The sequence below is a fragment of the Bos indicus genome, chromosome 8 (genome assembly GCF_029378745.1).
Source record: "Bos indicus isolate NIAB-ARS_2022 breed Sahiwal x Tharparkar chromosome 8, NIAB-ARS_B.indTharparkar_mat_pri_1.0, whole genome shotgun sequence".
NCBI classification, from domain to species: Eukaryota; Metazoa; Chordata; class Mammalia; order Artiodactyla; family Bovidae; genus Bos; species Bos indicus.
In genome coordinates this window covers 74,805,331-74,828,768 of record NC_091767.1, presented here as the reverse complement: position 1 = coordinate 74,828,768, position 23,438 = coordinate 74,805,331, and the positions used below count along the sequence as shown (strand labels likewise).

The window sequence follows — 23,438 nt, the reverse complement described above, 5'->3', positions numbered from 1 at the left end:
ATGTACTTGCCTGAGCTGGTGAATTGCCTCCCTGGGCATTGTCCTGGGAAATGTCATTCCCCCGTGACTTTGTGATGGGGACTGACCACTTATTAGGAATGTGCCTTTGCCTTGGAAACCAGGGTGGCCACAGCCCAGACCCTTGCCTGTCTTCCTCACGTCTCTCCCTTGCAGCCATCCTTGTCTCTCTTTTCTTTTTTTCCTTCTAGTGGGGGCCCTTTGCTTTTCCTTGTTAATCCTGTTTGTAGCAAAGCAAGCTGAAGGAGGACCTCCTCTCTGTGATCTGCTTCTTGCTCTCCACCTGCTCCTCTTCTGTGCCCTTCACCTCCTAGAGAGAGAGAGGAATGCCGACCTTACTACCGCTGCGACTGCTGCCGCCGCTGCCACCACTGCCGCCACCCTGGTAATGTCCACATGCCCCCAAATCCAGTCCAGAGCCCAGGCGCTGCTGGACAGGGGGAAGCTGTGTAAATGATCCTGAGCATGTGCCATCCAGGGCCCTGGGGTTTCCCAGGCAGGGCCCTGGCCCCTGTGGGCTCACTGAGAAATGCTGAGGTTGGTGCGAGCCCCCCTGTTGTGCAAAGGTCAAAGAGACTGCATTAAAATCAAGCCGGAGTTGAGCTCATACTGTATGTATGTATACTTTTGTACCTTGCTTTTTTCCCTTAAATTGTATATCATCAGCATCTTCCCATGTTATTTCATAGTCTTCATAATCATCACTTTCCATGCCTTCATAATAGTTGAGCATGTAGTTCTACCATAATTAGTGTAGACATTCCTCTGTTAGAAGGCCTTTAGGTAATTTTCACTTTCTCAGTAGTGTAAATAAGACTGTAATGAACATCTTTCAGTTTATGGCTTATTCTGTGCTGTTTCTTCCATATTTAGATTTATTTCTCTAGGCTAGATTTTCAGATACAAGACTATGGGTTCAGAAATGGTGTAAACATTTCTATGGTTTGTAATATAAGTGGCCAAATTGCTTTCTTGAAAATGAAGCCTTTATTTTCTGAGTGTTTTTCTGCAGAAAATCTCATCTCAGTGCCTTAGGCCCTGGGAGAGAGGCAGACATCCTGCTGTAGAACTGAAGTTTTAAAATTATTTTCTGTTTACCTTACCGAGAGTCCTTGCTTGGCTGTTCTATTAGCTCTGTTCTCTCTGAAGGGACCTTATGGCTCTGACCTGTGTTCTGGTCTGTCAGGGGCCAAGGATATGCCCTCTCTTGTGAGTAATTACTGGGGCAAACAAGAGGACTACCGCCCACCCCCAACGAACCCTGGAGGGCACATTTCCTTCACTCACTGGGAGAAGAGCTTAAGTCTCTGATCCAGGTTTTATTGAGGGCCTTGTCTGAACTCAGGGCTCCTGTGTTATTAAGGTTCAAAGCCAGAGACCCAACTGCTGTGAAATAATGGGTCAGTGGATATTAGCCTGCCACAGACTCAGCGTTTGTGTAATCCCAGCAATTCTCTGGAGATCCCCTCACAGCCAGCCTGTCTACCCTCCAGAGGCTTGCCGGTCAGTCCTGCTACATGGCTGCCTGGCCAGAGCTTCCTCTGCTTGTCTGCCACCCATTTGTCCTGGGTCTTTCCTCTTGGAGTCTGAGGGGGCACAGAGAAGCATGCAAAAGGATATATCTGTAGAGATTTCCACTGCCTGCAGACCTGCCTCTGGAGCTGTGGGCTCGAGAGCCTGTGGGTTACTGTAGCTATTGTGAAGGGGAGGAGTGGTGTGATGGGCAGGGGGTGTGTATAGGAGCAAAATTGTTTCTCCCGTCCCATAGAAATTCTGATTATTTGAGACTCTGGGCTTAGGGTTGGTGTTTCCAACCTCTTTGCTGCTGTGTTTTTGGTGGCGGAGGGGCCAGGTAGTCAGCCCCCATGCCATCATGATCAGGGGATATGTGTGCTGTGTACACACGAGGGCCTGACATCCAGGGAAGCCAGGGTGGTTTGGTGGGTCTTCTAGAAACTGTGAGAACTTGGGCAGTTGGCGCTGTGGCTTTCGATAGTTGGTCATCTGTCTCCTCTTACCATCAGGGAAAGGCTGCACTTGCCTTAACCACAGGATTTGCCTGGTGATTAGACCAGATTCTGGTACCTCTCCTGGAAACCCCACGAAGGCTGCTTGCAGGTGCAGCGCACAGGCCTGGGAACAAGTGAGGTGTGAAATGGGGAAGTGGAGTCCCCACCTTAGCCCTTCCGGAGAGGCATTCTCTGCTTGCCCCGTGTCATTGCCTAGTCTCCAGTAATCATGCCATAGCTTGCAGACTGGTCTTGCTGCCCTCAGTTGGCAAGTAGGGCACAAATTCCTCCTGGGCTTGCAAAACATAATTCTCATTTAAAACCTCAAGAGCTTCCTATGGCCTGAATAAAAAAGAGAAAGTCTTGATTATTTTAGCAAAGTTCCTAGCCTCCCTTTCCTGCCTCATGTTTTGGTCCACATCTACCTTCTTGTCTTAGTCTGGCTTCCCCAGTCTGTGTTTCTGTAGTTCCTTGAATGCTATCTTTTCTCACAGGCTTTACAAATGCTGCTTGCTCATCTCGGAATATTCTTCTCATGCCTCCCAACTAAACTTGGCTAGCTTCTTTGAGGCCTTCTCTAATTTTCTATGATTGGGTTCGTGTTTCCACCTCTACTTCTCTGTATGTGCTGGGCTAGGGAGCTCCTTTCTCCTCCTTCCCCTTTAGCTAGCTGTCCACCCTAAAGAGCTCATCACTCCATAAAAATACAATTGCCTGTTTAACTTGGAACTTCTCAAAAGCAGAGCTTGTGTCTTTTCTTTTTCTGTATCCCTACTGCTAAGCAAAAAGTAGATACCCAATAAATGAGCAGAATCAATACAGAAAAAGAGGGAGAAACAGGGCCCTCTGGTCCTCTCCCATCTCCGGAGCAGGCTTTTCTTTTTTTATATAATTTAATTGAGATATAATTACATATCATACAATATACCTATTTAAAGTATATAATTCAGTAGCTTTTAGTATATTCAGAATTGGGCATCCATCAACCATGATCAATTTTAGAACATCTTTATTAAGCCAAAAAAACTCCCCTACACTTCTTAGCTATCAGTTAACTCCTCCATTCTCTCCCGCCCTAGTAGCTACAATTCTATATTCTGTCTCTGTGGATTTGCCTGTTCTGGACATTTCATATAAGTGCAACCTTATCTGTGATCCTTTGTGACTGATTTCTTTCACTTAGCATGATGTTTTCAAGGTTCATCCAATTTACAGCATGTAGCAGTACTTCATTCTTTTTATTGCAGAATAATGTTGAATTGTATGCATATACCATATTTTATTTGTCCATTTATCAGTTAATGGCCATTTGGGTTGTTTCCACTTTTTAGCTATCTAAAATGTGCTGGACAGTGCTGCTGTGAACTTTATATGAAAGTTTTTGTGTGGACATGTTTCCATTTCTCTTGAGTATATATGTGGGAGTAGAATTTCTGGATCACATGGTGACTCTTTGTTTATCCATGTGAGGAACTCCAGACTGTCTTCCAAGATGGCAGCACGATTTTGTATTCCCACCAGCAGTGTATGAGGATTCTGAGTGGACATATTACTTGCTCTTATGTTTAGGGTACATGTTTAGGGCTCTCAAAAAAAGGTTTTAATGCCTTGGAGAGCCATCTGACACTGCTTGAGACATTTGTCCCTGCCACCCAGATCTGCCCAAAGGGCGTCGGGTTTGCTGCATGAAGCGTCTGGAGAGCGTAGACTCTGCCAGGCCTCCCACCTCACGTGTCCTCACTCTTCCCCAGGCCAGCACACTGACCAGGCCCAGACTCCTGTCCCCTCTGGACTGATGGATGTTGGCCTCTCTTGACTGATACACCCACTTGTCAGTCACCCCACACATGGGGAAAGGGGTAGAACAGGTCTGCTCTTTGGGTTTCTCCTCCAGACTGCCATTGGTCCTGGGGTTGGCACCAGCGGTGCCCATTCATGGTTCCATATTTCTAGTTCCTGTGGGAGGAAAATGCTTAGGGTAGTCTCATTCAGGTATCTGCTTAGGTCAATCAGTCATGGCCAACAGGCCAGGTCCTGTGCTTCAGACAAGGCCACCAACACCCTGCTCCTGTCACTGGGGAACAGACCAACAGAAGGGAGCACTGGGCAGCGACTTGGGTGGGAGTCTGCTCCACAACTGGGAAAAGGCTTTGTTGGAACATTGCCTGTTCACTTGTTGGAAACATGTTCAATGGGGCTGAATTTTATCTCACAATATTCAGAGAAAGCTAACTCTCTGAGAATCTTAATGGGGCTGGAGGAGGAAGATGGAAACCACTAGATGCAGGCCTCTATTTCCAGGAGGTCGAAGGGTGTGGGAGAAGGAAGCAAATCAGATTTGGGGGTGAAAGTTGTTAACAAGATTGTTGAGATGATTAAAGGACACACCATGCTTGTAAAATACTTCCTGTGCCTGGTGTATCAGATCCCCCCGAGAATATTAGCGGTGTGTTATTATAATAATAATAATGACAACAACTTCATATGCAGTTCCTAAACTTTGGTCTTTTTTTTTTCTTGGTCTCAGGACTTACACAGAATTAGCTGAAGGCAGAATTCTAAATGGTTCTTAACTGGCGTGTGTGCCTGCATGCGTGCTCAGTTGTGTCCAACTCTTTGCGACGCCATGGTGCCTCTCTTTAACTGACAGAGCAGCCCAAGTACACCCCGAATACCACAGGGCACAGCCTTCTCCCTTTACCATGCATGGTTAGAATGCTTTGTCACAGGCTGAAGAAAGGAGCTCTCATGTAAAATGTTTCATTTACTCTTTTGGGCTGCTCTTTCTGACTTCCTGGTACTTGTCTTTCTCAAGTGGTCTGTTGCCCTGAGTCACCCTCCTGACACTGGGGGCTGTGGCACCATCCGGGCACTCTGTCCTCACTCAGGCAGCCTGGTGGAGAGCCAGTGTCCAGGCCCTATCTTAGAGTCCTGGAGAGAAGATGTGCAGCACCCCACCTTAGAGACCGTACAGATACTGTAGGCCCTCGTGAGGCACATTTTCCCCTAAAGTAGAGGTCCTTGATCTTCTTGATCCTGAGAAAGACTGAAAAGTGAGGATTCTAGAGGGTTGGGCTCCAGCACCAGCTGTGTCATTTATGTGGCCTTAGTTTCTTCATGACAATGATGGGAGAATTCCAGCCAGGATGAGAGTATGGGTATTGAAGTGCTTGTGAATTAAGTGTAAGCATGATTGTGTCAATGATGTTACTGTCCTTACTAACCTGGGGCCTTGGTAACTGGTAAGAGCAGAGACCCATGAGAGGCCCCTTAGGTTGGAGTCTCCCCAAAGGGTTGCCATCTGCCATTGTATGTTGAAGTCCATCCATTTGTCTACTCATCCAGCCATCCATCCATCCATCCATCCAGTGGTTATATACTGAGCTCTTACTGTATGCCAGGCTATGTTCCAGGCCTGTTTCCAATGGGTGAAGAAACAGCAAAAAAAAAAAATTCCAGCGTTCATTGAGCTTAGGTTCTAATTGGGAAGACTGAAAATAAACGAGAAGTAAATAAAATATGAAGTACCTTTGCACCAACACACTTAATTCTTGTAGACCCCGTGGTTGGCATCCTGAAGCGGGTGTCCTCCTCTCTCATACACACTATCTCTACTGTGCCCTGTAGCTCACTGGTTCCACCCTACACTGTGAGCACTGGGAGGGCAGAGACTGACTTGAATTTGCCATATTTCCTGGTGCCTGGTTTAGTGACAAATACCTGGACCCAATGTGATGATCAAACCCTAGTCAACCACACAAAAGCAGGTAGAAGTGAAAAAGTCCCATTGTCGGCAGTTTCCTGATATCCTTCCTGCAATTAGCCTATATGTACTATAAGAATAAATAACACATCTGTTTAAACACCTTTCACCTAACAATACTATCTCAATGATCATTTCCTTTTAGAGCTTCCTTGTTTTTTTTTTTTAAACAGCTCTATTCCATTATATGGATGCATCATGGTTTGTTGAAGCCGTTTCCTGATCATGCTTACGTCATTGTTTGCAGCCTTTTGCGTTGGTGAACATGTGGTGAAAAGAGTGAACACGTTGTTCACCTGTCATTTGCACACTTGCAAGTCCTACAGAATAACTCCTAGAAGAGGGATTGCTGGTTCAGGGAATGCTATTCAGGATTGAGTTGTAAAGTGAGGGTAGAAAATGAGGCCCAGGAATGGTCTAAGGGCTACGTGAAGCAGACAGGTCACCAGTCCCCATGAGTGTTTGGCTGAAAGGCCTCATGGCATCTGATGGCACTTTTTTTTTGTTTCTGCACCAGGCTGGAGAGTCCATGTTCAACCGCGCAAAGCTCCTCAATGTTGGCTTTAAAGAGGCCTTGAAGGACTATGACTACAACTGCTTTGTGTTTAGCGATGTGGACCTCATCCCAATGAACGACCATAACACCTACAGGTGCTTTTCACAGCCACGGCACATTTCTGTAGCAATGGATAAGTTTGGATTTAGGTAAGAGATGTTTACTGGAATCTGCAGAAAACATTTTTGTGTCTTCCATGACAACCAGGGAACACAGTTCCTCTAGCCCAGGAGTAGTGCCTCTTAGGCTTTGGAGGAGAATGGCTTTTGGGAGAACTGGGTGCTTTTGAAGCACATGTGTGTGAATGCTGTGTTAAGTCTCTTCAGAGTGCACGTGTGCTGAATGCTGTGCTAAGTCACTTCAGTCGTGTCTGACTCCTTGCACCCCTATGGACCGTAGCCCACCAGGCCCCTCTGTCTGTGGGATTCTCTAGGCAAGAATCCTGGAGTGGCTTGTTATGCCCCACTTCCAGGGGATCTTCCTGGCCCAGTGATCGAACCCATGTCTCTTCCGTCTCCTGCATTGGTAGGAGTTCTAGACCACTGGAGCCACCTGGGAAGTCCTTTGAAGCTCATCAGTTCAGTTGAGTCGCTCGGTTGTGTCTGACTCTTTGCGACCCCATGGACCACAGCACGCCAGGCCTCCCTGTCCACCACCAACTCCTAGAGTTTACTTAAACTCATCTCCATTGAGTTGGTGATGCCATCCAACCATCTCATCCTCTGTCATCCCCTTTTCCCCCTGCCCTCAATCTTTCCCAGCATCAGGATCTTTTCAAATGAATCAGCTCTTTGCATCAGGTGACCCAAGTATTCAAGTTTCAGCTTCAACATCAGTCCTTCCAATGAACATTCAGGACTGATCTCCTTTAGGATGGACTGGTTGGATCTCCTTGCAGTCCAGGGGACTCTCAAGAGTCTTCTCCAACACCACAGTTCAAAAGCATCAACGCTTCAGCACTCAGCTTTCTTTAGAGTCCAGCTTTCACATCCATACATGAGTACTGGAAAAACCATAGCCTTGACTAGACGGACCTTTGTTGGCAAAGTAATGTCTCTGCTTTAGTACGCTGTCTAGGTTGGTCATGACTTTCCTTCCAAGGAGTAAGCATCTTTTAATTTCATGGCTGCAGTCACCATCTGCAGTGATTTTGGAGCCCAGAAAAATAAAGTCTGACACTGTTTCCACTGTTTCCCCATCTATTTCCCATGAAGTGATGGGACCGGATGCCATGATCTTAGTTTTCTGAATGTTGAGCTTTAAAAGCCAACTTTTTCACTCTCCACTTTCACTTTCATCAAGAGGCTCTTTAGTTCTTCTTCACTTTCTGCCGTAAGGGTGGTGTCATCTACATATCTGAGGTTATTGATATTTCTCCCGGCAATCTCGATTCCATGCTTGTGCTTCATCCAGCCCAGCGTTTCTCATGATGTACTCTGCATACAAGTTAAATAAGCAGGGTGACAATATACAGCCTTGACGTACTCCTTTTCCTATTTGGAACCAGTCTGTTGTTCCATGTCCAGTACAGATTTCTGAAGAGGCAGGTTGGGTGGTCTGGTATTCCCATCCCAGTTCTTTCAGAATTTTTCACAGTTTATTGTGATCCACACAGTCAAAGGCTTTGGCATAGTCAATAAAGCAGAAATAGATGTTTTTCTGAAACTCTCTTGCTTTTACAATGATCCAGCGGATGTTGGCAATTTGATCTCTGGTTCCTCTGCCTTTTCAAAAACCAGCTTGATAATCTGGAAGTTTGTGGTCCACGTATTGCTGAAGCCTGGCTTGGAGAATTTTAAGCATTACTTTAGTAGTGTGTGAGATGAGTGCAGTTGTGCGGTAGTTTGAGCATTCTTTGACATCGCCTTTCTTTGGGATTAGAATGAAAACTGACCTTTTCCAGTCCTGTGGCCACTGCTGAGTTCTCCAAATTTGCTGGCATATTGAGTGCAGCACTTGCACAGCATCATCTTTCAGGATTCGAAATAGCTTCACTGCAATTCCATCACCTCCACTAACTTTGTTCATAGTGATGCTTTCTAAGGCCCACTTGACTTCCCATTCCAGGATGTCTGGCTCTAGGTCAGTAATCACACCATCATGATTATCTGGGTCGTGAAGCTCTTTTTTGTACAGTTCTTCTGTGTATTCTTGCCACCTCTTAATATCTTCTGCTTCTGTTAGGTCCATACCATTTCTGTCCTTTATTGAGCCCATCTTTGCATGAAATGTTCCCTTGGTATCTCTGATTTTTCTTGAAGAGATCTCTCATCTTTCCCATTCTATTGTTTTCCTCTGTTTCTTTGCACTGCTCACTGAGGAAGGCTTTCTTCTCTCTCCTTGCTATTCTTTGGAACTCTGCATTCAGATGGAGAATAGTTATAGTTGGTTATTATTTAAGGAGGGAAGTGGAGTCCAGAAGCACCTATACCTCTGCACCTCCAGGTGAGAAGTGTTTATATTTGGGATGGTACTTATCTTCAGGCTCCAGGTGATTGTATTACTTGATTTTCTTCTCCCCTTCCCCTCACAATTTGGGAAGCAAATTGGAGTCATCTTCCCTCAGTAATTTCTTAGACTTGGGTAATTGAGCAGATCTTCCTTGGCACTTTAAGAAGGAACACGGTTCTCTTTCCCGGCAAAGCACAGGCTTCTGCTTAAACACTGGGGCTCAGACTTTCCCACCAAAATGCCCCTTTGCGAGGAAGCTAGCTGATGCCTGTCCCCAGGAGCAGCAGTGTAATTAAAGCCTATTGTCATAGGTGGAAAATAGTCTTGTGGTCCATTTTTTTAATCTTAAAAAGTAAATTTGTATTTAATTCCATAATTTGTCCACGTTTGTATCAACATAAACTTAAGGCACCTGTCAGTTGGGTAACCTGACCTCTTCCTCCATGTTCTAAGTCAACCTGGAAGCTCCAAGAAGGTGTGCTGTGGGTACCTCGTGTGCTGAGCATCCCTGGCTCAGGCTTGACTACCACAGTACTGCAGGCCTGTGTGCCAACTGTCAGTCCCTCGGTATAGATACAGCAGCTTTCTTTCAGATTCATTTTATTTATTTTTTAAAGTTTATTTAATTTTTTGGCCGTGCTGGGTCTTTGTTACTGCACATGGGCTTTCTCTAGTTGCAGGAAGCAGGGGTTACTTGTGGTGCACAGGCTTCTCATTGCAGTGGCTTCTCTTGTTGTGAGCACAGGCTCTAGGCACGAGGGCTTCAGTAGTTGTGGCTCACGGACTTAGTTGCTCTGCAACACATGGGATCTTCCTGGACCAGGAATCAAACCAGTGTCCCTTGGATTACAAGGCAGATCCTTAATCAGTGGACCACCAGGGAAGCCCCAAACTCATCTTGCTCTCATCATTTCTTTCTGTCCTCCCTTGCTGGGGGCATGAGGGTTGTGAGATGAACAGAGGATGCTCTGAAGTCCTTCCCCAAGATTAAAGCGTTCAGACCATAAACATCCTGTCTTATAGGATGTAAACAGAACTTTGTACCCTCCTATCTTCCCCATCTCCCTCCCTGTTTGTGCATCTTCTCCTCTTTGAGACACACCGGTTCCTCTGAACTCTGCCCTTGAAGTGTGGTGGTGCTTACCTAATTCTTTACCACAGTATCATGTATATTTCACCCAGAACTAGTTAGGCTTGGGAGACGAGGCAGGAAGGTAAGAGAAACCAGCAGAGACAGCAAAACCAAATCTGGTCAGAATAGCATATACTTCCCCTGTGCAGTGGCTGAGAGTCCACTTCTATAAAAACACTGATTATGAAAAAGCCTTAATGGCCTGGTCACCTCTGGTTTTCAAACCCTCACATTATAAGTGCAGACTATAGTGTGCAGAATCAAAGGGGGATGACTCGATGCTTAAATGATGATACCTAATTACAAGTGGATTATAGCTGTGAAAAGAAGAGAAGCGAAAAGCAAAGGAGAAAAGGAAAGATATAAACATCTGAATGCAGAGTTCCAAAGAATAGCAAGAAGAGATGAGAAAGCCTTCTTCAGCGATCAATGCAAAGAAATAGAGGAAAACAACAGAATGGGAAAGACGAGAGATCTCTTCAAGAAAATCAGAGATACCAAGGGAACATTTCATGCAAAGATGGGCTCGATAAAGGACAGAAATGGTATGGACCTAACAGAAGCAGAAGATATTAAGAAGAGATGGCAAGAATACACAGAAGAACTGTACAAAAAAGATCTTTCATGTCCCAGATAATCACGATGGTGTGATCACTGACCTAGAGCCAGACATCCTGGAATGTGAAGTCAAGTGAGCCTTAGAAAGCATCGCTACAAACAAAGCTAGTGGGGGTGATGGAATTCCAGTTGAGCTATTCCAAATCCTGAAAGATGATGCTGTGCAAGTGCTGCACTCAATATGCCAGCAAATTTGGAGAACTCAGCAGTGGCCACAGGACTGGAAAAGGTCAGTTTTGATTCCAATCCCAAAGAAAGGCAATGCCAAAGAATGCTCTAACTACCGCACAATTGCACTCATCTCACACGCTAGTAAAGTAATGCTTAAAATTCTCCAAGCCAGGCTTCAGCAATATGTGAACCGTGAACTTCCTGACGTTCAAGCTGGTTTTAGAAAAGGCAGAGGAACCAGAGATCAAATTGCCAACATCCGCTGGATCATGGAAAAAGCAAGAGTTCCAGAAAAACATCTATTTCTGCTTTATTGACTATGCCAAAGCCTTTGACTGTGCAGATCACAATAAACTATGGAAAATTCTGAAAGAGATGGGAATACCAGACCACCTGAGCTGCCTCTTGAGAAATTTGTATGCAGGTCAGGAAGCAACAGTTAGAACTGGACATGGAACAACAGACTGGTTCCAAATAGGAAAAGGAGTATGTTAAGGCTGTATATTGTCACCCTGTTTATTTAACTTCTATGCAGAGTACATCATGAGAAACGCTGGGCTGAAAGAAACACAAGCTGGAATCAAGATTGCTGGGAGAAATATCGATAACCTTAGATATGCAGATGACACCACCCTTATGGCAGAAAGTGAAGAGGAACTTAAAAAGCCTCTTGATGAAGGTGGAAGTGGAGAGTGAAAAAGTTGGCTTTTAAAGCTCAACATTCAGAAAACAAAGATCATGGCATCCGGTCCCATCACTTCATGGGAAATAGATGGGGAAACAGTGGAAACAGTGTCAGACTTTATTTTTCTGGGCTCCAAAATCACTGCAGATGGTGACTGCAGCCATGAAATTAAAAGACGCTTACTCCTTGGAAGGACAGTTATGACCAACCTAGATAGCATATTCAAAAGCAGAGACATTACTTTGCCAACAAAGGTCCGTCCAGTCAAGGCTATTTCCAGTGGTCATGTATGGATGTGAGAGTTGGACTGTGAAGAAAGCTGAGCACCGAAGAATTGATGCTTTTGAACTGTGATGTTGGAGAAGACTCCTGAGAGTCCCTTGGACTGCAAGGAGATCCAACCAGTCCATTCTGAAGGAGATCAGCCCTGGGATTTCTTTGGAAGGAATGATGCTAAAGCTGAAACTCCAGTACTTTGGCCACCTCATGCGAAGAGTTGACTCATTGGAAAAGACTGATGCTGGAAGGGATTGGGGGCCAGAGGAGAAAGGGACGACAGAGGATGAGATGGCTGGATGGCATCACTGACTCGATGGACATGAGTCTGAGTGAACTCCGGGAGTTGGTGATGGACAGGGAGGCCTGACGTGCTGCGATTCATAGGGTCCCAAAGAGTCGGACACGACTGAGCGACTGATCTGATCTTTGATTCATTAAAGCAGGCCCCCAGGGATCTTTGCTTGTGTATGCTTGCATTCAGAATTCTGGAACGTATTTGAAAATAATAACTGCATCTTTTTTTTCATACATTTTGTATGGTTTGGCTGACTTCCCCCTCAAAGTCTGAGTTAGAGTTTTCCTTAATTTGTGTGATGGGTTTTGGTCTCTTTGGATTCCAGTAAAAGCCCAGTTGTGGTTTGGAGGTACACACAGGGCTGTCACAGAATCGCAGCCTTTATAAAGCCCACAGGAAAGCCTTTGCTTGCCCTCTGGGCACATCCAGATTCTTAACATTTCTCGTCAGTTCTTCCTCTGTGTCCCTCAGGAGTCCATGATTCATAACCACTGAAATATTGAAATGCAGAATGGTTTGGAAGGATGAAAGCCCAGATGCCCTGCTGCTTGAAAATGGGTCAAAATAGATTCATCATCATACATTTTGCCAAGTCAGGATGTGGTAGAATTTTCCAAGAAAATTTTTATTTTAGCAAATTTTGTCTTGACTGTTGGGGTCAGTGTTCAAGTCAGTATACCTTTGGAAGAATGAAAGAAGACTGTTGATGGGCCAGGGGTGGGAAGGGGGGCATGACAAGGTGGGCACAGGAGATTCTAAAGCAGTCTCAGTTTCTGGGACCTTCTGGAGAAGAATTTCTGACCCATGGAAAGCAGGTTCTCAAGCAGTGCAGAACTGGGCCTCTGTATTTGTCACTGACTGATTGTCTAGATTACCAGTGTTCTTGGAAAGTGCAAGATTCTGCTTTTTGATATCTGTGTCTTCTCTGAGATAATCTGAGTCTGATATGAAAACAAAACAAAGGAAACCCTCATAAATCCCTAACTTAAAAGTTCCAGGGAATAAAAATAACTTTAGAAGTGTTTATATATCTTTAAAAAATAATAAGACCCTGATGCTGGGAAAGATTGAAGGCAGGAGCAGAAGGGGCGACAGAGGATAAGATAGTTGGCTGGCATCAGCGACTTGACGGACATGAGTTTGAGAAAGCTCCAGGAGTTGGTGATGGACAGGGAAGCCTGGCATGCTGCAGCCCATGGGGTCACAAAGAGTTGGAGACGGCTGAGTGACTGAACTGATTGATTTTTGGCAGTGCTGGGTCTTCGTTGCTGCATGTGGGCTTTTCTCTAGTGGCGGCGAATGGGGCTAACTCTTCGCCGCAGTGCGTGGGTCTCTCATTGTGGTGGCTTCTCTTGTTGCAGAGCATGGGCTCGAGGCACACGAGCTCCAATAGTTGCGGTTCTTGGGCTTGAGAGCACAGGCTCAATAGTTGTGGCGCAGAGCTTAGTTGTTCCGAGACATGTGAGGTCTTCCTGGACCAGAGATTGAACCCATGTCTCCTGCATTGGGGGAATCCCAGAAGTATTTATATTTTGAGTGAACTTTATTAAAGAATAAATACTAACTACTGGTCCTCTGTGTGTGCATGTGTATGGTTTTTTTCCCCAGCCTACCTTACGTGCAGTATTTTGGAGGTGTCTCTGCTCTAAGTAAACAACAGTTTCTCAGCATCAATGGATTTCCTAATAACTACTGGGGCTGGGGAGGTGAAGATGATGACATTTATAACAGGTAAGAGTCACAACTTAGATCTCGTGCTTCCCTGTCTCCCTTCACTTCTAGTTTTTCTATCCATGCTTGGTTATTTTGCAAGGATTGACCCTGAGGAGAGATGCAATCCCCACTGAGCCTGAATTCTTAGGTGAGCCCTGCTGTAGATGCTCCAGGTGATAAAGAGTGTCTTAAGAGACACACCATGAGAACCCTTAACGAAACTGGAAAACATCTGAAAATAAGCATGTGTGTAACTCTGATGTGCACTTGAAGGTTTTAACCTACCTGCATTAGGAACAAAAACAACAAAAAACGCAACCTGTACTCACTGCTGTATTTAAATGGATAACCAGTAAGATCCTATTGTATAGCACATGGGACTCTGCTCAATGTTATGTGACAGCCTAGATGGGAGGGAAGTTTGGGGAAGAATGGATACATGTATATGATGTATAGCTGAGTCCCTTCTTTGTCCACCTGAAACTATGGTAACATTTTTAATTGGCTATACACCAATACAAAAAAAATTTTAAAACATTAAAAAGTATCTTTAGGAAAACTAGCTTCTGTGATTTTTGCCTTAGCCTTCTGGAAAATGTAAAATGAGAAACATGTGAAGGGGTGAATCACACGACATGGCCATCCACACCCTGGGGCTCTTCATGAGTTGGTAAAACTTTATTATGTGAGTTGTCATCACAGATGGTAAAAAAAACCATCTGTCAGTGGCATTTGAAAGCACATTCTGCTTGGTTTTTCCTGGCAGTGGAATCTTCACCCCTGCTGGATGTAGGCAAAAAGCACCTTCTCCCTCTGGGAGCCAACCTGAACTTGCCACTGAGTTTGAAACCAGAATACCCCCTGGTGCCTTCCTGAACTGGAGTACTTTAATTTCATCATTAACAGAAGATGTCTTTCAGAGCTGCATCCAAGTCACTTAAGATTAGCTTTGCAGCATAGACCCAAGTCTTTAACACAGTCCTTGAAGAAAATTTGAATTTTAGAGATTGATTATCAATATGCAGAACACTGGGCCAGGCAGGACCGGTGGGGAGGAAGACACTGAAGCCCTGAAGAGGGATTCCAGACAGAAACAGACCTCCTTTCACAGCACCGCACCCATGCGGGGCCCCTGTGACGGTGTACAAGACTGACGTGCTGCACAGACCTGAGTGATCAGAAAAGTCTCCAGGAGGGAGCCCTGAGGACGAACTCCTGAGGGTGGGGGAACAGAAGCATCAGTGGTTATGGAGGAGCTTTCTGTCCTTTCTTTAAAAAAAAGTTTTTAAAATTTTTAAATTGAGGTATAGTTGATGTACAATGTATGTTTCAGATGTACAACATAGTAATTCACAATTTTTAAAGGTTATATTCCATGTATGGTCATTATAAAACTTTGGCTATAGTCCCAGTGCTGTGTAATATATCCTTGTGGCTTATTTGTCGTACGGGAAGTGGACATGTTAGTCACTCAGTCATGTCTGACTCTTTGCAACCCCATGGACTGTAGCCTGCCAGGCTCCTCTGTCCATGGAATTCTCCAGACAAGAATACTGGAGTGGGTAGCCATTCACTTCTGCAGGGGATCTTCCCAACCCAGGGATCAAACCTAGGTCTCCTGCATTGCAGGCAGATTCTTTACCATTTGAGCCACCAGGGAAGCTATATTTATCTTATACGTAGTGGTTTTTACCTCTTAAACCCTTATGCCTATCTTGCTTCTCCTCCTGGAGCAGTTTTCCTGAAAGGTAAAGAACCTAACTCTTACTCTGTACCAGCTTGCTTTTGCTAGGCCCTAGCTCAGCACTGAGGGAGGCCGGGCTGGGAACCTTTAAGTCACCTCAGACGAGCCATTTCTGCCTCTCGGCTTAGTGTTGTATTCTTCCTGTCAAGACTTTGGTTGGTATTCCTCATTCCTTTCTCCTTCAGAACCCACACAGAATCTTCCACTGTGATCTGGCTGCCTCTAGTCTTGTTCCCCGCTTTCCATTATTATACTGCCTAACAGAGAGACTTCCCGTTGGCCTACTCTGTGTATGGTGTTGGGAAACACAGCATATAGTGAGCTCTCCATATCTGCAGATTACACATCCCCACAGATTCAATGCACCTTCAATCAAAAATATTCAGGGGGGGAGAAGAATTCCAGAAAATTCCAGAAAACAAAACTTGAAATCGCTGTGCACCTGAAACTATTTCCATAACATTTACATTGTATTTATAACTCTCTACATATCATTCACACTATATTAGGTATTATAAGTTATCTAGAGGTGATGTAAAGTATATGGGAGGATGAGGACGTGCATAGGTTATATGGAAATGCTACACATTTTACATAAGGGACTTGAGCAACCACGGGGAAGGAGGTTGTCCAGGAACCGATCCCCTGGGGATACCAAGGGATGACTGTGTTATATCCCTTTCAGACATTGGCCCTGTTCTGGGAGATGCTCTGGAAGGCTTCCATGATACAGTCTCTGCCCTTCTTTCCTGCTTCACCTCTGGCCACTTCCTACCCCAAACTTTGATGATCCCAGAGGGCACTACGCTTGCTCTCACCTCCCTGCCTTTGCCTGTGCTGTCCTGACTGCCCAAAATGTTCTGGCAAACACCCACTCATCTTCAGGGCTTGGCTCTGCCCAGTCTAGATCAGGTGGAGTTGGTTGCTTCTCCCTCTGTGCTGAGCATCCCCACGCCCACCTCCTCCCCTTCGTCCTGGCCCCTATGGCCCTACGTTCTAAGCATCCACATCATAAATTCCACGAGGGCAGACACCCCCAGTGCCTGGCACAAGATAGTCCCCCCACAAGATCTAGAACCAAGGGTAAAAGGTTATGAGGAAGGGGTGTGAGTTTTAACTGCTGCCTGTACACTGGGCTGGGGTGTGGGTTGGTGAGACCAGCTGGCAGGATAGGATGGTAGACGGGACAAAAGTCTTGCAGCTGGGGCTGTGGGACCTGGGTCTTGTGGCAGCTCTGTGATGACCACTTGTCCCTTTGCTCCTTACAGATTAGCTTTTAGAGGCATGTCTGTGTCTCGCCCAAATGCTGTGATCGGGAAGTGTCGGATGATCCGCCACTCGAGAGACAAGAAAAATGAACCTAATCCTCAGAGGTGTGTTCTCTTTTATTCTCTCCCCTGTGTGTGTTTCCTTCCGCCTTCAGGTGGGGCTGGCTGCAGGAATGGGGCTCTGGAGTGGGCTCTGTGCCTCAAGGGAAAACAGGTTCTATCCACAGGGCAGGGTTGGAGTAGGAGGGAGGTGGTGGTGGTGGTGGTGATTTAGTCACTCAGTTGTGTGTGACTCTGCGACCCCACGGACTGTAGCCCACCAGGCCCCTCTGTCCATGGGATTTCCCAGGCAAGAATACTGGAGTGGGTTGCCACTTCCTTCTCCAGAGGATCTTCCCGACCCTGGGATTGAACCTGCATCTCCTATATTGGCAGGTAGATTCCTTACTGATGAGCCACCGGAGAAGCCTAGTAGGAGGGAAAACGGGCCATTAAAGTACACACATTTAAAGTTTTGAGTAAAGATTTTTGTTTTGGCTTCAAACCCTTTGTCTGTTTGTTCCTTATAGGTTTGACCGAATTGCACATACAAAGGAGACAATGCTCTCTGATGGTTTGAACTCACTCACCTACATGGTGTTAGAGGTCCAGAGGTACCCGTTGTATACCAAAATCACAGTGGACATCGGGACGCCGAGCTAGCATTTTGGTGCACTGATCAGAGACCTGAAAATGGCCAGGGACCTCTGCTGTGTCTCTGCCTGTGTGCTGGGCTGGTCCCTCTCATTCTCACAATCAGTGATAGGCCCTCTCTGCTCATCATTCAGACGCCTTTCCGGACGACCAGGACAAGTGGGATATATTGCCCCCAACTTGGCTCAGCATGTGACTTGTCAGCCCCACGAGGTGTATGTAAGCATAGAAACCATCAGCCTTTGGAGGCTCTCGGCATGTTCATGGTTCACCCCAAAGAATCAAAGCTGTGCACAGCTCCAAATCTGGTGACTGTGGGACTCATCCCCAGCAAAAAAAAAAAAACAAAACTGCTAATTTGTTGTGATATAGGTAAGAGTTTTGCTTTAAATCATGGTATTCTTACTTTGTGAAAAATTGGAGAGTGCTGCTGAAATCGGATTGGTGTGGTGTTTTTCCATTGTCGTGTTTTAACAGAAAAACACCCAGTTTCAACCATTCTCATGTTATCACCCCCAACCCTCGACCCTCTCTCCATGATATGCAACTATTACAATCACTGTGTGTGTGTATCTTTTCTTAGCAAAAGAATTTTAAAACTTGAGGCTTGAATTCCAAGGCCACTTTAGCCACCAGAGCAAAAGCCTTGGGTGTTCTCACAGTCAGTGGCCTTTCTCCAAATGTCTGATTTCTGAATGTAAATCCTTTTTTTAAATAGCATTTGTAGTATTTTAAAGAAAGAACAAATCAGATCCTCCTTATGGTCTAGCTTGATTTTTGTGTTGATCCAGAATGGCATAGTCTTTAGTCATGGCAATTTATTTTTCTGAGCATGCTATATAAACTTGAATTTCCTATGTATTTTTATTGTGTTTTACATGTGGGGATGGGGATTGAGCATTTTTTAGGGGGAAAAATAACGTATGCTGTAGTGGCCCCACATGGGCTTCGGATGGAGCTGGCAGGCCAGGTTTTCTGAAGAACATAGACATCTTTGGGTCCTTCGGTGAGAGCTAAGGCGCCCCATGAGCGCTGTCAAGCTGGACTCTGCGGGGGAGGCAGACATCTTGGCCTGCCTGGCAGAGTTCCCCACCTCGCCACCTCCCTGCCCTCCCCAGGTGGGCAGGGCCAGGGAACAACCCCCACCTCAGACTGATCCCAGCAACCCTCTTAGGCCCCAGGCTGTGGAGCTGGAAATGACAGCCATCAGATTGTTTACTGGCCTTCCATCTGCCCCCGGGGGCTGCCTTCCAGGCACCGTTGGCTGAGCTGCCTGGCCCACCTTGCAGGACCGGTTTTCTGTCCTCCTCCTCTTCCTGCCTCCCTTGTGCTGCCTTTCTCTTCCCTCCCTCCCCCTTTTTGTTCCATTGCCTCTTGCCTGTTTCCTAAAACTGGCCTGTGGCACTCAGGGTCAAACAGACTGTCCATTCTCCAGCATGAATGTGCCTTTTAATTAGAGATCTAGAGAGCAGTTCAGCTGAACACACCCACATTCCTCCCACGGCCACTGTGGTGCCGAAAGCGTCCCATCCCCCCTCAGGTTTTAGCAGGTGCTCCTACCCCAGAGAGGCCGACTCACAGTGGATGTCTTCCCCAAGCCCACCTCTGCTGCTGGAGGTTTTATTTAGCCTGCCTGGGTGAGATGCACAAGGCAGTTCCTGCCACTGGGCACGAGTGCTGGGTCCAGGCTGGGCTGAGGGCTTAAAATTCAGCTTTCTAATCCCAGGGTTAACCTTTCAGCTGGGGGCAGCCTAGAAACCAGCCCTCAGTGTGGACGCTGAACTGGTGCCTGGCCCCAGTCATACCTGTGCCTTTATTGCTTTGAGCATCTCATGCTATTACCTGGTTCTTTTTCCAGAAACCTTTGTGTTGGTTACAAATTATTTTCCACTGTAGCTGGGCTATGCAAAGAGTATTCTGTCTGTCAATTCCCCACTCCTTAATAACGATGTTGTTCAAGCCAGGAATAGCCCTGACAGGAAGCTTTGGGAAACGCAAAGAATGAAGACCTCACTTTCTGTTCCCAGATCCTGACTTTTCCAAAGTGCCTTAAAAGAAAGGAGACAAGTATCCTGGGTGGTAACCTTTTTGTTACTTTACTTTTAAAAATTAAATTCTGACTTTTTTTTTCTTTTTTGTTTTCCTATTACATTTTCTTTCATGTTCCATTGTAATAGTCAAATCTGTGGTTCATTCTCAGGACCACCGGAGACGCTGCTTCATCACCCATTCCCCGTTTGCTCATCTCCTGGTGCGCTCATGGGGTCCACCTGGGCCCAAGGTTAAGCCTAGCCCTGGTCTGGTTCATCAGATGCTGCAGCGCTTACTTCCTCCCTGGGGAGTTGAGTACTGAGGGTTCAGGAGCATTTCCTTCACCTGGAAGTTGTCACCATGATATTGTCACGTGCCCTTCTCTGTTTCTGTCCATTCTGTTGCTGGTGACCCTCTAAGGTGGCCTTTGGGAAAGGTCAGAGGGCAGAGGTGGCGCAAGAGGGTAAAGGAAATGCTGGTGCTGCCCCCTCAGGGCCTCTGCTGACCAGTGGTGGGGGGGTGGGCTGGAGGGAGGGGAGCCTTCCTGTCCTAGAGACCTGTGTGCTGTGTATTTTGATTTCCCATGTACACAAATGTATGTATTTACCATTGTAAGTGGGTGAATGTCTGACGTTGGTGTTCAAAACAGAACTGTATTTTTGCCTTTAAAATCCAGTAATATAACGTGAATAAATGACCCTATCTTTGTAACGGCAGGTGGTCTCTCTTCTGATGTAAGGGGTTAGGTTCCTCCAAAGCTGGAGGGCAGTGATGGGGGCTGCCTGCTGGGAGGGTCTGAGGAAAGCGGGGCTGTACCTCCTCTGCCTGCCTCACTGTGTTGGGGGCAGAGCTGGGGGCTTGGGTGAGGGGAGGAGATGTTATCTCACCTGCCTAGGATCACACGCACCTTACTGGAATCAGCCGTTTCCCCATTTGAGTCTCATACGGATATCCGTAAAATGGGAATAGTAACACACACACTTTCTGAGGCTTAAAAGAGATGTGTCAAATACAGCGATAGGCACGTCACAGGTACTTACACATAGCTGCTGGGGACCCTTCAGAGAAAAAGTTTTCCCAGCAGTTTTCTGGCTCTGTTCTGTTTTCCACACAAGCCAGCGTGTTCTCAGAGCCGTTTACACAAGGTGTTCGCAGCTTAGCTTAGGTCAATACGCTTTCTTCTCAGCCCTAGGAAATCTAACCTGGCACTACAAAAGGCCTTAGCTGTGCCCCAAGGACTTGAGACAGTAAGCACCTTGGACACCTCCTCCAGTGCTCCAGATCAGGCACTGCGGCCTCTGACATGTGGCTTTGATTGAATTGGCTTCTGGAAGAAATGGGCCAGAGAAAACCAGTATGCAGGAGAGGTCACCCCCACGCTGTCCAGGCTGAGGGGCCACAGGCCCTGCTGGATGGAGTTGTGATTGTGGGACCAGCTGGGAAACAGAGCCGGAAGGACAGCCGTCTGAAGCCCCACCAGGGCCATCTGGCCGTCTCCACCCATCCCTGTGACTCCTGGAAGGAGCCCTAGTAGCCTCAGGCTTGAGCAGTGGCTGGCACTCAGATCTGGCTTTCTGACCAGACTCCTTTGGACAGAGTGCTGCCTTTACAGGGCTTTGCAAGCTATAAGGTCTGGGTTAAGTGGGGCACCCTTCCCTCTCCCAAAATACATGGACACCACCGAGTACTTAGGAGAGGCCAGAATGTCTGTCTTTGAATCCTGTTGCTGCTGCTTCCCAGTTTCACGACCTTGAGTGAGTGACTTAGCCTCTCTATGCCTCAGTTTGTTCATCTGTTTAATAGGATAATAGTACTTCTTTCATAGGATTGTCAGAAAGATCAAGTGAATTAATTTTATAAAGCACTCAGACCACATCTAGCTCATAATAAGCATTATGCCCTTTACAAATATTTGTTAAATTTTAAAAGTGCAGGTACACATGCATACCAACATGTACATAGACTGCTGTGTACATGGTACCCACATATACACATGAACACACCAGGTGTGCTGGGGATCTTTTTCCTCTTCTAGGGCGCATGTCTGGGACTTAACTGTGTGGCAGTTGGGTGAATGGATCTCAGGGTAAGTGACCACTTCTCTTCTGGAGACACCCGAGACCTCAGCAATGCTATTTCCCCACCCCATCCTGCCTGCCCTGACAGACGGTGTTTGGAATGGTGGCCTTGGCAAGGGAGCGGGGCTCAAATCCTGTGTTGGTGTGCTCTAAGGCGCCAGGAAGATGGGAGGAAGAGGGCCAGGGCCAGGCTCCTGGGGTAGCCATTTCCTTGAGAAGTGCCCTTAGTCTGCTGCTTCACCTGGGACCCAAACCAAGTCTGAGCCAGGGCAGAGCCCAGTAGCCGTGGGTGTGGATTTGGTGGGTACCAGTCTTGCCCCCCATAGAGTACCTCTTTTCCATGAGAGAATGTGACCTGGATGCCTAATCACTGACCCACAGATGTCCTTTAGAGGCAGGGCTGTGGTGCCCGTGGAAGTATATGAGTGAAACCTCCCTGGCAGGAGTTTTTGCTACTGGTGATAGAGGGAAGCTGTGTGTGGGGAAGATTGGGGGAAGGTGGAGGAAATGAGAAGATGAGCGAGTGCTAGGTGTTGCCAAGTCTCCACCACTCTCCTGAGCTCGCCTCCTCCTGTTTATTCCAGGAGGTGGGAGTTTGGACATTCCTAGGGGCTGATTTCTTCTTAAGAACTGGAACTTCTTACCCCATCAGAAAGGAAATGAGCTTTGCTAGCTGAGCCGGTTGTGCCAGATGAACCTTATTTCCTCCCCTGGCACGGTCCCCAGGTAGAGAACGTGGCCGCTGCCTTCATTTAGGCTCCAGGACCTGTCCCCAGGCTGGGCGGCAGAGGAGCCGGCAGGGTCTGAATGGCATGTGAAATGATAGGGTCAATGGACCAGAAAGCAGAGGACTGTGACATTCTCAAGATACTGGCACTTGAGCAAGTTATGTGCCAGGACACCAGGCAGGGGCCAGGAGGAGGGCTGGAGGAGGCCATACAAAGAGTGGTCACTATGTCTGGCCCTCTGATTTCCCACTCACTGGCTCACTCAGTTAAAGTCCGTTCCCCTCCCCGAGCCTCAGTTTGCTCTCCTGTTTTATGAATCTACCCCTGGTCTCCCCATAGTTTTTCCCTCCCCGCAGAAGGAAGTGCTGTGGTCTCGGGTTTCCCCTTGCTTCTGAGACTCACCCTTCATGCTGCCTTGGAGGAAGTTATTTTATCTGAGACTTTATTTGTAAAAATAGCAGGATCACCCCTGCCTTTCCCCTCTTCTCCCAGCATTGAGCATCACAGGATATACTTCTTTTTTTTTTAAGATTTTTTGATGTGGACCATTTTTAAAGTCCTTATTGAATTTGTTACTTCTGTGCTGCTTCTATTTCATGTTTCAGTTTTCTGGCCAAGAGTAATGAAAGAGGAGAGTGAAAAAGTTGGCTTAAAGCTCAACATCAGAAAACTAAGATCATGGCATCTGGTCCCATCACTTCATGGGAAATAGATGGGGAAACAGTGGAAACAGTATCAGACTTTATTTTGGGGGGCTCCAAAATCACTGCAGATGGTTACTGCAGCCATGAAATTAAAAGATGCTTACTCCTTGGAAGAAAAGTTATGACCAACCTAGATAGCATATTGAAGAGCAGAGACGTTACTTTGCCAACAAAGGTCCGTCTAGTCAAGGCTATGGTTTTTCCAGTGGTCATGTATGGATGTGAGAGTTGGACTGTGAAGAAAGCTGAGCACTGAAGAATTGATGCTTTTGAACTGTGATGTTGGAGAAGACTCCTGAGAGTCCCTTGGACTGCAAGGAGATCCAACCAGTCCATTCTAAAGGAGATTAGCCCTGGGATTTCTTTGGAAGGGATGATGCTAAAGCTGAAACTCCAGTACTTTGGCCACCTCATGCAAAGAGTTGACTCATTGGAAAAGACTCTGATGCTGGGAGGGATTGGGGGCCAGAGAAGAAGGGAATGACAGAGGATGAGATGGCTG

The 23,438-nt window shown here is 46.5% G+C and overlaps 1 protein-coding gene across 1 annotated transcript in view; it reads left to right on the top strand.

Moving 5' to 3' along the window:
• B4GALT1 (beta-1,4-galactosyltransferase 1) overlaps window positions 1-20,137 on the top strand; it is a 55,590-nt gene extending 35,453 nt beyond the window's left edge. Inside the window, exons 3-6 of the mRNA XM_019966403.2 lie at window positions 6,308-6,495; window positions 13,586-13,708; window positions 16,703-16,807; window positions 17,272-20,137. Of these exons, the coding sequence (XP_019821962.1) occupies window positions 6,308-6,495; window positions 13,586-13,708; window positions 16,703-16,807; window positions 17,272-17,404 (549 nt within the window). The 3' untranslated portion in view covers window positions 17,405-20,137. The remainder of the gene's footprint in view (window positions 1-6,307; window positions 6,496-13,585; window positions 13,709-16,702; window positions 16,808-17,271) is intronic.
• Window positions 20,138-23,438: the final 3,301 nt, after the last annotated feature.